Here is a 14,948-nt window from a genome sequence, read left to right on the forward strand (position 1 = left end):
GTCTTCCAATGGACTTAGGTGACCCCTGTGAAAGGGTCCTTTGACCCCCATGGTGTTGCAGCGCACACATTGAGAACCCCTGGAAAGCCCTATTTGCTTGAGGGCCTTGCCTGCCAGGGCAGATGTACCTTGCATTTGCTTTCACTTCAGGGTGCCTGTTAAAATTGCAGCGTTGTGCTTTCGCAAATCCTTTTGGCATCTTTTTCTAATCCTGAACTCTTCACTTGTTCACTTATTAAAGGGTATACCTGGTATGTGCTAGGTAGTATCCCAAAGATGGATGGAGGAGGGTCAGTATACCTATGGCAACACCAACAGCAGTCTCTCACGTATCCCCGTTACCTCAAACGCATCTGTCTCTTACTGCTTTCTCTTTGCCATTTCTTTTTATTTCATCTTGCCCTCCTAACACATATTCACCCTGAAAGCGATGTGCTTGTTTTCACTTTTTTTCAAGACAAGGTATCAGGTAGCCCAGGGTGGTGTTGAACCTATTATCTGGCTGAGGCTTGCCTCGAACTCCTGATTGCTTCTGCCTCCACACATCCTGTGAGTGCCCGATTTGCAGGGTTTGTACTGTGATGCCCAATACCCAGCCCCAAGACATTATTTACCTCAGTAGCATGGGCTGACGTTTCCTCTGCCTCTTGAGCCCTGACCACATGCTGAATGTAGCGCTAGGAGAAAAAGGAACGATAAAATCCCTCCAGGGGTGCAGGCTCATTCAAACTGGCTAGAATAGATATCCTCAGGATGGCTGCAGGCACTAACCCTCAGACTCTTTGGAAAAGTGATGGGCGAGGAGGGTCAAGGAGCATGGGTTATAAAAGAGAAGGATGGATTCGGCCTGTAATGTGCTCTACAAGAGGCGGAAACAGCATCCTGAGTCCTGAGCATTAGATCCAAGGAGTGCTGTTGGGGTAGTAGGGTGTTTGAGGAGGCCAGCCTCCATTGAACTGAATGAATGGCAGCTATGTATAGCAGGTATTTCTCTTCCAGGGCTGGGCTTAGGTGGTGTCGATGCCCCCTTGTGGAAGTGAGGGTTCAGAAGATGCTGCATACTGGGTACCAGAAACTTCCCTGTGCTGATTACTAGCTTGGTTCAGTTCAGAGGTTTGCAGAGAGGATTAGGCCTCCTCTTTCTTGAACTTCATTCTGAGGGGCATGAAGTTCTCTGCCTAAATTAACATCTGGCCACTTTGAGCGCTGTTGATTTTACTCTTAATAACTTGAATACCTATTTGTGTTGAGATACACACACACACACACACACACACACACACACACACACACACACATGAACTAAAAATCTAGTGAATGATTTTTAATACTTTGGGTTTAAGGGACCCCTGTTTAACACCCACCCGCACCCCCAACACCTTTAAACCTTCCAAGGCCAAGCAAAAGGGAACCTGAACTTAAAGTAGAGCGCGGGCTCTTGAAGGATCCTTCCAATGCCCTGAAGTGATAAGAGCCTGTTTTTCCTTCACTACTGATGTGGATGAGATGGAGCACCCTGGCGTTCCAACATCCCAGCAAAGGAACATTTGCCTTCAAAGTAATTTCCTGGAGGCTAACCCCGTTTCTTCTCATCTCTGTACCCTTGGAGCCTTGCTCAATGCCTAAATGGCAACATGGCATTCAGTTTCAGTTCCTGTTGGAATCCCCAGGAGGCTTGTGATACCCAGGGATTGGGTCCAAGCGGTTCTAAAGTCTTAGAAGCAATGAAGTTCGGCTCTGACAGGTCACAAGCCAGAATATTTACTTAGATGGTGACTGCCTGAACCCTGTGGCTTAAAAACAAAATGAAAAAGGGCAAAAACTGCTTATCTCACAAACACTGAGAACTCGTCAGCAGCCACATGACAGTGTCAGGGGGGAAAAAAACTAAAACAGTTCTTAATTAAACAAAGCTTATTCTAGATGCACAGACGTTTTCTAAAACAAGGGGCTTACAGAACTAGCTGGGATTTCTTGAGCCAGAGTTTGGTAAACTTAGCCATAATGGTGTTTTCAGTTGCACTTGAAGATTTTAAATTTGAGTTAGAAAAAAATCAGTGTAGAAAGTGTGCTTTACAAATCTAACTGAGGCGCTGGTGTGCTTTAGCTGGTAGAGTGTTTGCTTAATTCAACTTGCAACTTCCCAGGGCAGTGTCCCATAAAGTGGACATGGTGCCACACACTGAAAATACCACCAGTTAGGAAAGTCAAAAGGTCAAGTACTCTCAGCTACATTGAGAGTTTGAGGCTGGACTGAGCTACATGAGTCCAGATGTCTGACTCATGTCTTTTTTTGTTTTTGTTTTTGTTTTTGTTTTACTGGGTCTCTGCCACTAGCTGCCATTTGCCCTTGGTGCAGCCCCCATTGCTGATATTTCGCCTTGTTCTTCACAGGCATGATTGACAACCTGCTTTCCCCGAATCTGATCGATGGTGCCCTTACCAGACTCGTCCTCGTCAACGCGGTGTATTTCAAGGGTTTGTGGAAATCCCGGTTCCAACCCGAGAGCACAAAGAAGCGGACGTTTGTGGCAGGTGATGGGAAAGCTTACCAAGTGCCCATGCTGGCCCAGCTCTCCGTGTTCCGCTCTGGTGAGTGCGCACTGGCTGAGGGCTGTCCTAGGATGCGCTGCTGGCAGAAAGGCAAGGCTCGAGTACTCTTTTATTTAACAGCAGATCTTTGTTGGGGAGTCGGGGCCGGGAGGCTTGTAGAGGTGCCTCAAACCTGGAAGACCAATACTACAGAGCAGGTCAGGTTTCTGGGGGCAAGATTTCTTAAAACACATGGTAAGTCTTTGTGCCATAAAAAATATATATATGTATGTGTGTGTGTGTGTGTGTGTGTGTGTGTGTGTATTAACATGTCACATGTGTAGGTTTCTGTGTCAAACACATGGGATGAAAAGATAATTAACAAAGCCAATATAAATGGGCATTAAACATATGAAGGAACTTATCGCGTCACTGTTAGCAAACTTACATTAATAAGGAGTTATTTCTTTTTTACTTCTCACATTATCATAAATTAGGATGGCTGATAAAACCCACTTAATGCTACTTGCGTGAGATGGGCAGGCCCCTTGAGCATTACTGGTGGGGCTGACCTGTTGTCTGAAGGACTTTCTTTATGTCATTATCCCAGCAAATCCCTCTAGAGAATTGACTGCCTGAAGATAATCACACACTGGCTATTATGAATAAACAGAAGCCTGACACAAAGCTTCACTCAGAGCCCTGGGTTCTGAATCTTCAGATTTAACCTACCTCAGATGGAAAATATTAAAGAAAAGTAGGCTGCATATCAAACATACACAGATTTTTTTTTCTTGTTATTGTCCCTGAACAGTATAATGAAGCAGCAGTTCACATTGTGTTAAATATTATAAGCAACAGACGGTTTTAAATATCCAGTGGGATTTATATAGGCTACATGGAAAGACCAGGCTGAATATGAGGGATTTGGACATGCTGAATACTGTAGACCCTGTGACATGGCTGTGCTCTGCAACGCAGGTGATAATGAGATTTAGATCTACATAAATAGAAAGATTATGTGGTGTGTATCTGATTTGTGAAGGCACGTTATCAAACAGCAGATGCTGATCAGCCATGCTTGCATAAGTACTTTCTGTACATTTATCTATGCAGATATGACTTGGAGAATGTTTGGTAAAGTGTTCGCAGTGGTAGGATTTCACCACTGTGTGCATGTCAGTGTGGTGTACGTGTGCGCAGCTATGTATACCTGTGGGAGCCAGAGTAGGACAGCAAGGGTCCTGCCCTGTCACTTTCCACTTCATTCTTTGGAGACAGGATCTCTTAGTGAGCCGGGAGCCATTGGCTGGAAAGCTTCAGCCATCTCCCTGTCTCCCAGTTTGTTTGTGGTCACTGGGGATTGGAACTTAGGTCCCCATGCTTGCTTAGCGAGCTTTCCTTCCCTCTCGCCAGCCCCTGAATTTTCTTTTTAGTGAGCACGTATCTTCAACCTTAAAGATAAAGGAAAGAGTCTCCCATGTATAACCATTATTCCCACAGCACCATGGCCATGACTGTTTCTTACATTTCACTCCATTGAAGGATTCTTGATCCACCTTAAATCTCTTTTCCCAGCCGTGATGTCAGGCTTCAACTTTCCAGTTCATACTGGATCTCATGGATGTCAAATATCCCCTTTTATTTTAACTTTTTAAACGTTCTCTGCATATGCCAGTGTGCAGGTGGCCCCAGAGGGCAGAAGAGGGCATCATATATTCTGGAGCTGGACTATCTGAACTCCATCCTCTACAAGGACAGGGGACACTCTGAGCCACTGAGCCATCTCTCCAGCCCCTAACTACTCCCTTTTCAGATTCAGTCACCATCACATTCAAACAGGTGACTGTGTTGCCGGGTCTCTGTTGTAGAAGTTCAGTCATGTCAGAGCACTTTCCGTCCTGTTGGTCATCGGTCTTCTAGGAGCAAAATTTCCAACTGTGCTATGCAATCGATGCACTGAAAAATACAGTGTACTCAAAATAGCACTGGACGTTCACCTTAGTGCCTGAGCATAGTGAATAGCTCCTTTGGCCTGAAAGTCATTCCAGCCACACTGCCCTCCCTGTCCTGGGCTGTGCTGCTGGAGGTTACCCTTGGCATGCTGGCAGTGCCCCCCAGTGCATATCCAGACAGAAATGTGTTATTTGTGATGGATCTTTACACAGTCTGCGTACTGCTGAAAGCAGAACAGAAGGTTAAGATGCAAGGGCTCTTTAGGTAACCCCCTGGGAGACTCAGACATGCAGGTGTGTATAGGGGTATAGTGTATGCTCTTCTTGAGGAGATAGTCTGGCCTCAGAGAGAAGCATTGAGGCCCTGTTCTGAGTTCAGAAGTGGTTTCTCCAAGAACACGCATGCGTGCTTTACCTCAGGTGTACACAGATGCATCTTTTTGTGGTGCTGGGGATTGAACACAGGGCCTTGGATGTGCAGAACACTCTGCTACTGAACTGCATCCTTGATATAAATGTAGTTTTTATAAGTTCGGATAGAGAGGGGGCAGAGAGGAAACAGACAGACAGACAGACAGACAGAATGAAAATCCCCCTCTGCCTTCCCTGATTCACTCTCTCCTTTCCCATCTCCTTCACCCTGTCTGCAACTGAGGCAGCCTGCTTATGGGGCTCACTTGCTCCCTGGCTTCCTATGGGAGAGGCCAGTGTAGAAACAGCAGGTGACTGGTGAGGGAGGAGAATAGGGCTGGGGTATTAGCCTCTCAGTCTCTCCCTGTGACACCAAGGGTGCAGCCTTCTTACCCTGCCCCCCAATGTCTCAGCTCCTTCCAGAGTGTGATCATATGCTCAGGAGTTCTTTCTCTCCAGGTCATCCCACCCCCTAAGGCTGGGAGTGGTGACCACTGTTGGTAACCTGTCTGACGCCCCATGCTTTTTATAATGGCTTCATTAAGCTCTGCTTAGATGACCCAGCCTGGTGGCATGTCTGTTTCCTGTGACTGCTGTGCTGAGCTCAGTACAGGGCACCTAAGTGTCCTTCTTGCCTCTACGCCTGTTTCCTTACACGTTCTTTTCTTGCCTCCTTTCTGTGCCAGTCATAGGGTCTACCTGGAATCCCAGCCTGGCATCTGGCTTCTTTCTGGATTATGTGGCCTGAGAGTGTCATCCATCCCATAGTTTTACTTGTTGCCACCACAGCAGCTTATCGGGATAAGACAGGCTTATCTGCGTGGGCCTGTGAGGAGGGTCCATCAGGCTGCAGTAGCTCAGGCAGGCTTTCGTTTTCATGACTGCAGACCTCTTAGCCTGTTAGCTATTTCTGCCCATCTATTTACCCTTTGCCAGCACTACCAGCCAGGACTCAAGAGGCTGCAGTACCCAAACCCATATGACTCTCAGGGCCTCCTGCTGAGTGTTTGCTGTGCCTTCTCCAAGTCTCGGTCCCCTGATGAAATACTGCCACTTGGAGGATCTGACTTCTTTACTTTTCTCCTAAGATGTCATCGGCATCTGAGGAGACTAGACCCACTTGGCAACATCGAGGCAAGATGGTGGAAAATAAAGAGAAAGGGAGAAATGCTTCTGGCTTGTGCCTCCTAAAGAATAAGGCTTCAAGGATATACTTTTTTTTTTAACTTAGAAAGAACTTTGAAGTGCTGCTTAGTGGACGAGCATTTCAGGCTCACTGCAAAGCCAGCTGTCACATGTATAAAGCAGGAAGAAAACACATTCCCCCAAATCCCACTCCCTAGGATTAAAACCCCTATTAAGTGCTAGGCATGTAATTTTGAACTATTCTATGAATATAGGATATATTTGAAGCCTTTTTGCATACATAGGATTACACTGTTTATTCCATAATCTGTTTTATTCATTAGCTACTATATCATGAAACATTTTTTCATAAATTTGTTAGTATTTATAGGACCGTTTTTTAGCTGCACATTATTACATAATATAAACTTTCATAACATTTTCTGGCTAGTCAGCTATGGTTTTCCTCTAATAAATAATCACTGAGTGTTCTTATGCATAAATTTGTAAAGACTTTTATCACTATTCCTAAAGGACATTTTGCTTAAATACGAATTGCTGATCAAAGTTGTTATAAGTGTTCAGCGTAAATGCTTGAATTTGTACTGTAGAAACCTTACCGTGTGTGTTGGGGGGAACACGACAAATAACCCGCCTGTGGTGCGTGTACAGGTGTGCACATGCATATGTGTATGCATGTGCATCTATGGCCGAGGGCATACTCTTCAATCGCTCTCCACCTTATTTTTTGAAGCAGCGTCTCTCAGTGAACCTGGTGCTCACTGATTCGTCTAGGATGGCTGCCCACTGAAGCTCCAGGATCCGCCTCTGCTTCCCCAGAGCTGAATGGCAAGTGTGCCACCATGTCTGGATTTTTTTAAAAAAATTTTAAATTTTATTTTATCAATTTATTCATATTACATCTCAATGGTTATCCCCTCCCTTGTATCCTCCCATTCCTCCCTCCCTCTCATTTTCCCCTTACTCCCGTCCCCTATGTCTGTGACTGAGGGGGACTTCTTCCCCCTGTATATGCTCATAGGGTATCAAGCCTCTTCTTGGTAGCCTACTATCCTTCCTCTGAGTGCCACCAGGTCTCCCCATGTCTGGATTTTTATATGGGTCCTGGGAACTGAACTCAGGTCCTCATGTTTTACCAGCTGGGATGTCCCCGTAGTCCGCCTAGCCCTAGTCTCCTTTCTTCTCTGTTTCCAGCTCATATTTCCTCAGCAATGTTACTTCCTTCCCCTTTGGCTGTCTACTAAGGTGTAGTCCCCGAGACTAGTTGTATCCTTGTCCTCATCGGCACATTTATTGACTCGGGTCTCGTTTCTTCTCCATCAGCTCCCACTAGACCTGCCTTGGACTGTAGTCTGTAGTTTAGACAACCAACGTTCAAGAGGACCTATTTGTTGTTTCCAAACACTTTTTTTTTTTTTCAGTTTCTATTCAGGTGGGATCGGGAGAGCCACTTGGGCCGGTAGCTAAAGGTCATTACCAGGACGGCCGTATATAATGCTTTCCCAATAGTAAGTGGTTAAAATGTTCTCCTTGCGTTTTACAGGCCATAAAGCATTTGTAACGTTTCAGCAAGTTTCGCTATATTCTTCCTTGTAGGACTTACCAAAGGAATCAAGGTATTTCAAGGGCCTTTGAGGAATAAAAAACTCTCACTCTAAATGGATCTTCTGAGGAAAGTCTGCAATCTTCACATTTTTCCTACTTGACTCTTAACGAATTATGTCGTTCATCTAAGAAAAAAGGCTTCCTTGTTTCTTTTCAGGGTGAGGACACTGCGTCATCGTCCTCACAGTAGAGCATACAGTGTGCTTTGCAGGTGTTGGGTTTTAGACGGCTTAAGCTGCGACACTTTAAAAGGAAGACCAGTGGGACAGCCGGAGGCCCCGTCCCTGACCTCCCAAATACCCTTTCCTGTTGTGACTTGTCCTAGTAGGGAGGTGTGTTTTCCGGTGCTAGGTCAGCTCTGTGTCTAAACTCTGAGGAGTAACCAGTCATTCAAGAAGTACGGTGGCCAGGCAACAGCAAGGCCTGCGCCTTGTAAGCCCTGTGTCTGGCTGAGGCGCTGCAGGTCAGCCTGGAATCTATGGCAAGATCTTGTTTCAAAAATGGGTCAGATGGTTACAGAACTGCTCCCATCAGAAAGAAAGTTCGTGCTGTGTGTCAGTTTGTGCTAAGGGTTAGGTGTGTACGCTGTCTTGCAGAATTACTGACTGAGTGAGCTATTCAGATTGGCTTTGAATCCAGGTTCCATGACCATAGCCTGTGCTCTCAATCTCACATTTGCCCCATGTAAAAGGCTATGGCGGAGGTGGGAGGGTGCAGTACTGAAGCCCCTGGGATGGAAGAGAGAGCAGAGGTGTTCATCCATCTCCCGACTACTCAAGCTGACAAGTACAGCATGGGTATGTGTTAAATATGCACCACACAGCATACATGGCATAAGATTTATGGTAGAAGCATGAGGAGAGAAGAAGGGGAACAGAGAGACAAGACAGAGAGAGAAAGAGAGACAAAGTGAAAGAGCAATGGATGGGGGTTTGTCCTTTTTGCAGCACGTGATGACATCAGAGGTTGCTGAGCAACCTGGTGGCAGGCTTGTGAAGCTGCTAGCAGTGTAGACAGACGCAGCCTGCCTACTGGTTAACCAGTCCTGGGGTCCAAGGCAGAGGTGGAAAGGGGTGAAGCATCCATCAGATGGGGGACTACACAGAATGGTTAACATGTGCTGGTTTGACCGATCAGTAATGGCGTATCCAGACAGGGTTAGGTTAGCCTGTGAGTCTGCCTAGCTCCCCACCTCCTATGCACTCCAGCTGATATTTCCCATCATTCATAGCTCCAGGCCTCCCTGGCTGAGTTAGCCCCACGTCTGTAGCAATTGATCTCTCCAGGTCTTTGTTTTCGGCCCCAGAGCAATAATTTAGTAACTACTTCCTGCATTTCACAGTTTAAAATTAGCCCCATTAGAGCTAGAGACTTGCTGTTTTCTTCAAGGATTAAAGGGTTCATTATGAAGAGATTTTTTTTTTTCTCACACTCTCATTGATTTTTCCAGTTTCTACTGAGACTGTTTTATCACTCAGGCTACAAGTAAAGATGAAAAATATTAACTTTGATTCTTGGATAGTCCCCGCTCAGAATCCAGGTTGGTGTGAGCTCACAGCAGTTCCAAGCTGAGTCAGACCACACTGAATTCCTAGGCCATCCTGCAGCCCACTGCAGCCTAAGGTTAGGGAGAGAAAGAGATTTTCACAGTCCCTAGAAAACTCTATTATCATGGTATTCGCTGGTCTAGCATCTTCAACTGTTTATATTTTATGGCAAACAGTACTTATGACAGAGCAAAGCTGGCATGGTTTCTATCTCTTGCTGTGCCCTCTTCCTTTCTCTGACTTTCTGTCTTTCTCCCAGCACTTAGGAGGCAGAAGCAGGTGGATCTCTGTGAGTTCAAGGCCAGCCTGGTCTATGGTATGAGTTCTAAGGCAGCCAGGGCTACGAAGAGAAACACTGTCTCAAAAACAAACAAACAAAAAAGGTCATCCACCAGAAAGGGTCCCGGGGAAAATCACAGGAGCTTGCTCCCTCTTTTCTCTGTCTTACGATGTACTTCATGTAGAGGAAAGAGAGGAGGACCCGTGGGCAACCTGCTTACTTACTACTGCATATATTATAATTTTTTCTCATTTTATTATCCCAGCAACCTTGCGAGGTCCATACTTTAATATGCCGATGTTTCCATCTGCGTAGAGGGATGGCACGGGGAAGCCATGACACCTCATTAGGTGCACAGAGTTCATCAATTTAGAAACGCCAGCAGGGTCCTTATGACTGCAGTTGCTGTCTTAATCTGTTCCCTGCGGCTGTATCAGTTACTTTTCTTGTTGCTGTAAGAAAACACCTGACAAAGGCAGCTGAAAACGGGAAGGGTTTACAAGACCATAGTGTAGGGGTGTAGCTCGTTATAATGGGAGGTCAGTGGTGGCCGTGGGCTGAGGCAGCCAGTCATCCTGCGTCCACACTTGAGGAAACAGAGATGAAGCCTGGTGCTCAGCTAGCTTGCTCCTTTTTTATTGTAAAACCGGTAACCATGTGAAACGATGGGTATGCTAATTGGCTTCAGTACAGAAATGATTTTTCTGTGTCTTGCCTATGACGCCGCACAGTACGCCTTAAACACAATACAATGTGTTTTCTAAAACAAAGTAGAATGTAAGCAAGCAAGCAAACAAACAAACAAAAAAGCTCAAAAGTAGCTTTAATTTATTCTTTTTGCCCCTATAAAGGTCAACTTCTTGCAAAGCACTGTGTGGTGATTACCTAATGATCTACTTCCATTCCGTTCAGCAGAGTTAAAGTGAGTTTCAAGATGCCCAGAGGCATTCTGTCTAGACTGAAGACGGAGAATTCTGCACCAGGGAAGAAAGAAGTCATTGTCCTTATCTTTGTCCTTCCGAGGGAGCTATTTGTAGCAAAGGGAGCTTTGCAGGCTGAATTGCTGCCTTTCCCCTGTGGCTTCCCTGGTGACCGCCAGCCACTCGGGACCCATCTAGAAGTCATTGGGCGTACACTAAAAGGGATTCTGATTTCTTTAGGGTCTACCAGCACTCCAAATGGCTTATGGTACAACTTCATTGAGCTGCCCTACCACGGTGAAAGCATCAGCATGCTGATAGCCCTGCCGACCGAGAGCTCCACCCCTCTGTCTGCCATCATCCCACACATCAGCTCCAAGACCATCGATAGCTGGATGAACGCCATGGTACCCAAGAGGATGCAGCTGGTCCTGCCCAAGTAAGAGCCCCTTCCCTTAAAAATAAGGAAGGATGTGGCTGCCCAAGGATAGCTGCCCTGTTGCATACTAGAAACAGGGCACTGAGATGGTTTCACAAAAACTGTGTTGTGGAGAAAATCAAGCTGTGTTTTCTGAATGCTTGCTCTGAGACCCTGCAGTGCCTGTTTGTGTTGGGGGCAATGCTGATGCAAAAGGAAAAACAGGCAGCCTTGGCCTTGGAACCTCGCCACGAGTGTAAAGTCTTCATGGCTCTGTGACAACTTCTAATCTCTCTTTCCATTCAAGAACTGAAAAACACACACATAGCGTCATATAGTATGGCTGAGAGCACAGGAGTCTAAGGAGCTTGGTGAAATAAAGAACTTCACTGATTGTTGCAGGTATCCACTAAAGCTATTGAAGACTAAGGCCAAGGAGGCTGCGTTCTGCATCAGTATTTAAGGCTGCTTTTCTTTTAGACCCCCAAAGTAAAATTAGAGAAAAATTAGAGTAAATTTCTGATGCTATGACTCGAGGCTAGGGCAAAAGCAGACCCAATTCTGTGTGCATCACAATTTCTAACAGCTCAAAGCACACTTTCTCCAGCATGTGGGGTGGTGGAATTTCTCTCCTTCCTGTGAACTTTTCATCGTTACCAGTTTTCTCAGTATTCAGAGTGTCTAACCACACCACAGTGAGAGTAGAGAATTCTAATAGCTTCTGGTTACTGAGCAGTAAGTGTAGTACATTTTCAAGCATCAGAGCTCCTCCTCCTGAGGTGACTGGATAGGTGGTTCCATGCTTGAGAGTGCCTGCTGCTCTTGCAAGGGACCTGGATTCTGTTGTCAGCACCCACGTGGTGGCACACAGCCATCTATAACTCTAGTTCCAGGTAGTCTGATGCCCTCTTCTGGCTTCTTTGGGGCCAGATATACATGTTGTGCACATATATACATGTATGGAAAATACTTATACACCTAACATATACACCTAAAAAAATAAAAGTGAACACATCTTACATGTTAAATGCATCCTAACACAGTCTTCTAGAAAGTCACTGCATAATGTTTAACCATGATATGGAGTGGCTGTCACACAGAGATGGCCATGCCCTTTGTAAAGGAGTGGAGGGCATGTTGTCTACTTGCCTGCCATTAAAATGATAGGTTTTCAAGTCATGATGCAGTCAATGGTGAAGAGGTCTTACTTAAAGAATCTATTTGTAAGCAGGGCAAGGTGGCACACACTTTTAATCCCAGCACTGGAGGAAGCAGAGTCAAGTGGATCTCTGTGAGTTCAAGGTCAGCCTGATCTACAAAGCAAGACCAGGACATCCACGGCTACACACAGAAACCATGTCTAAAAAAAGAAAAGAAAAGAATCTATTGTAAATATGCACTGATTTTGTCATGTTTGGGTCATTTACAGAATTTTCATCCTCCCCTATATTTTCTGTTTTTATGTAGGTTCACAGCTGTGGCACAAACAGATCTGAAGGAGCCACTGAAAGCCCTTGGCATTACTGAGATGTTTGAGCCATCAAAGGCAAATTTTGCAAAAATAACAAGTACGTAGAGTTTAAAACGTATTCTTCAAGCAAATGTTACAGGTCCTTGTTTGCTCAGAAAGAAAAATCAAAAGCAGGAGTGTGCTGCCCTAAACCTGTGCAAAGATTAATTTGTTGCATTGCCAAAGGATACTATTGACTGTTAACATGACAATCAGCTTTCATCACTTCCTCCCACATTTCATGAGAGGCTTGAGGAACCACAAAAACTTCTACATGTATTGCCTGTTACCCAAAACTTGTCTTCTTTCCTTCCTTCATGTTGATACTTGAACCCATGTCTGTGTGCTTGCTGGATAAGTGCTCTACTACCAAGCCTCTTTTTTTTTTTTTTTTTTTGGTTTTTTTTTTTTTTGGGGGGGGGGGTTTTTTTTTTTGGTTTTTTTTTTTTTTTTTTTTTTTTGGTTTTTTGAGACAGGGTTTCTCTGTGTAGGCTTTTCTGGACTCACTTTGTACACCAAGCTGGGCTCGAACTCACAGCGATCCACCTGCCTCTGCCTCCCGAGTGCTGGGATTAAAGGCCTGCGCCACCACACCCGGCTCCAAGCTTCTTATTTAGCACTTACTTGTAATTTATTTTCTAATACAAATTTTCCCCTTGGGTTTGACATTAGTCTTAAACATTAGCTTCCTTCCACAGAGCAACTGTAAGCTTGCCTTGTGTCCAGAAATGTAGTTTACCATGCCTGAAATAACTAATTCAATATGTGTGATTAAGGCTGGCCTTCCCCTAAGCAGCTATTACCAAGGCATGCCCAGTCTCGCCTCCCTGTATTTGTCATGTGATGTAACTCTTCCTGGAGTTCTTTGAGTGGGTCAGGCCTCTGACCTCTGCATGAAGAACACAATTTCCAACAAAAAGCTATAGCTTGGATATGCAAAGCATTCCAGTGTGGATTTTATCCAGTGGTAGAGAATTAGCTTTATTGCCAACTCCAGTTGCATGCTCAAGAATATCTGAGTATCTCCTATAGGAGAAGTCCCTCCCACCTCCTACCTCCCACCTCCCCCCACAGCCACTCCCTTACACACACACACACACAGACACACACACACACACACACACACACACACACACACACACACACATCTTTGCTGGAACTGTAGCTCCTGATCTTCCCGTTCCCTTTTCATTCCTGGTCCCTAGCCCAGCACATTAGAACGACCTGTTAGAAATGCATATCTTGGTTCAGATCCAGACCTCCAGAATCACACCTTTATCTTAATGGGATCCTTGGCCTAATAAGGTTTGAGCAAGAAGCACTTCTTGCTCACAATCACCTGTTATAGTCTGCATACTAAATAGGAGGACCAGTGCCCCTACATCTCCTTGAGCTGTTCCCTTTAACCCCACGGGTGACCTGAGCCATATAAAGATGCACCTGATCACAACTAGCCATAGTAGAACTCGGTATTAGTGCAGACAATGCAAAAAACCAAGTGACCCCCAAAAAGCTCTCCTCTTCTGGACCTGTGTCCCATCGATCCCATGCTGACTAGAGTGGGTGTTCTCTTAGACAGTGCCAGCCACTGGGAATTGTTTGGGGTTTTTTGTACTCTGAGGAGAAGGGAAGTGAGTTCACTGGAGGGTCCCCAAGACACAGCTGCTGTTCTGTGCCTGGCCCATCCCAGGAGTTTCCTGCTAGATGAGTGGCCAGGGCTATGATAGCAAGCACTCCCCCTGTGCCCAACTAACTGTGTGACGAGAGACAGATTTCTTAACCTTGTGAGTCTCAGTTTCTCCATCTGAAATCCTGTCTGGGATGGACAATCATAGTTGGACAATTTTATTGTCTTTCTTCTTCTGGAAAAAAAAAAAGGACATCTTTATAAATCTTGGTTCCTTTCATTTTTAAAATAAAATTAGAAGTGATCTGAATTGAAGGGATTAGAGGTGCTAACACATTTGGGGTCTCGGAATCCCTCCCAGAAGTAACCATTGCAAATCATAGCAGAAATTGAAATCTACTGCAAGGGGCGGCCACCCACAGCCCTCAATCAGCAGGACTCTCAAAGGTTACTCTGACCCTTTCTATAAACTAGAATTTGCCATGGCGTTGAGGTTACTTCTAACACTGTAGGTGGCATGTTCACTGAAGAAGTGCTAATTTTGTGCTTTCTGGGGACAGGGTCAGAAAGCCTCCATGTCTCTCACATCTTGCAAAAAGCCAAAATTGAAGTCAGTGAAGATGGGACCAAAGCTTCAGCAGCAACAAGTAAGTGCTGGGTCACATGGCAAGGCCACTTCCAGTAAGAAAGCAGATACACTCTGGTTCACTCATCAGCTTAGCAAACTTCTCTGGAGCCTTGTTCCTAGCTGAGCACTGTGGAGGTCATAATGGAGGGATGGCCTTGGGAGACAGCAGTGAATATAGGTAGATGAAGTACTTGATGATGATGATGATGGTGGTGGTGGTGGTGATGGTGACAATGATGAGATAGGAAGTGAGGAATTACCTTTGGGAGAGAGCAATAAGAATAGATAAATGAAGTATTTCATGATGACAAAGATGATGATGATGATGATTGTGATAATAATGACGATGACAATGATGATGACAACAAT

The 14,948-nt window shown here is 45.2% G+C and overlaps 1 protein-coding gene across 1 annotated transcript in view; it reads left to right on the forward strand.

Annotated features, from left to right (window-relative positions):
* The window catches only part of Serpine2 (serpin family E member 2), a 62,683-nt gene that overhangs the window by 43,017 nt on the left and 4,718 nt on the right, over nt 1-14,948 (forward strand). Inside the window, exons 4-7 of the mRNA XM_051154006.1 lie at nt 2,395-2,592; nt 10,637-10,835; nt 12,282-12,382; nt 14,512-14,598. Coding sequence (XP_051009963.1) covers nt 2,395-2,592; nt 10,637-10,835; nt 12,282-12,382; nt 14,512-14,598 — 585 coding nt within the window. The remainder of the gene's footprint in view (nt 1-2,394; nt 2,593-10,636; nt 10,836-12,281; nt 12,383-14,511; nt 14,599-14,948) is intronic.

Source organism: Acomys russatus, chromosome 12 (assembly GCF_903995435.1).
Source record: "Acomys russatus chromosome 12, mAcoRus1.1, whole genome shotgun sequence".
Classification (NCBI taxonomy): Eukaryota; Metazoa; Chordata; class Mammalia; order Rodentia; family Muridae; genus Acomys; species Acomys russatus.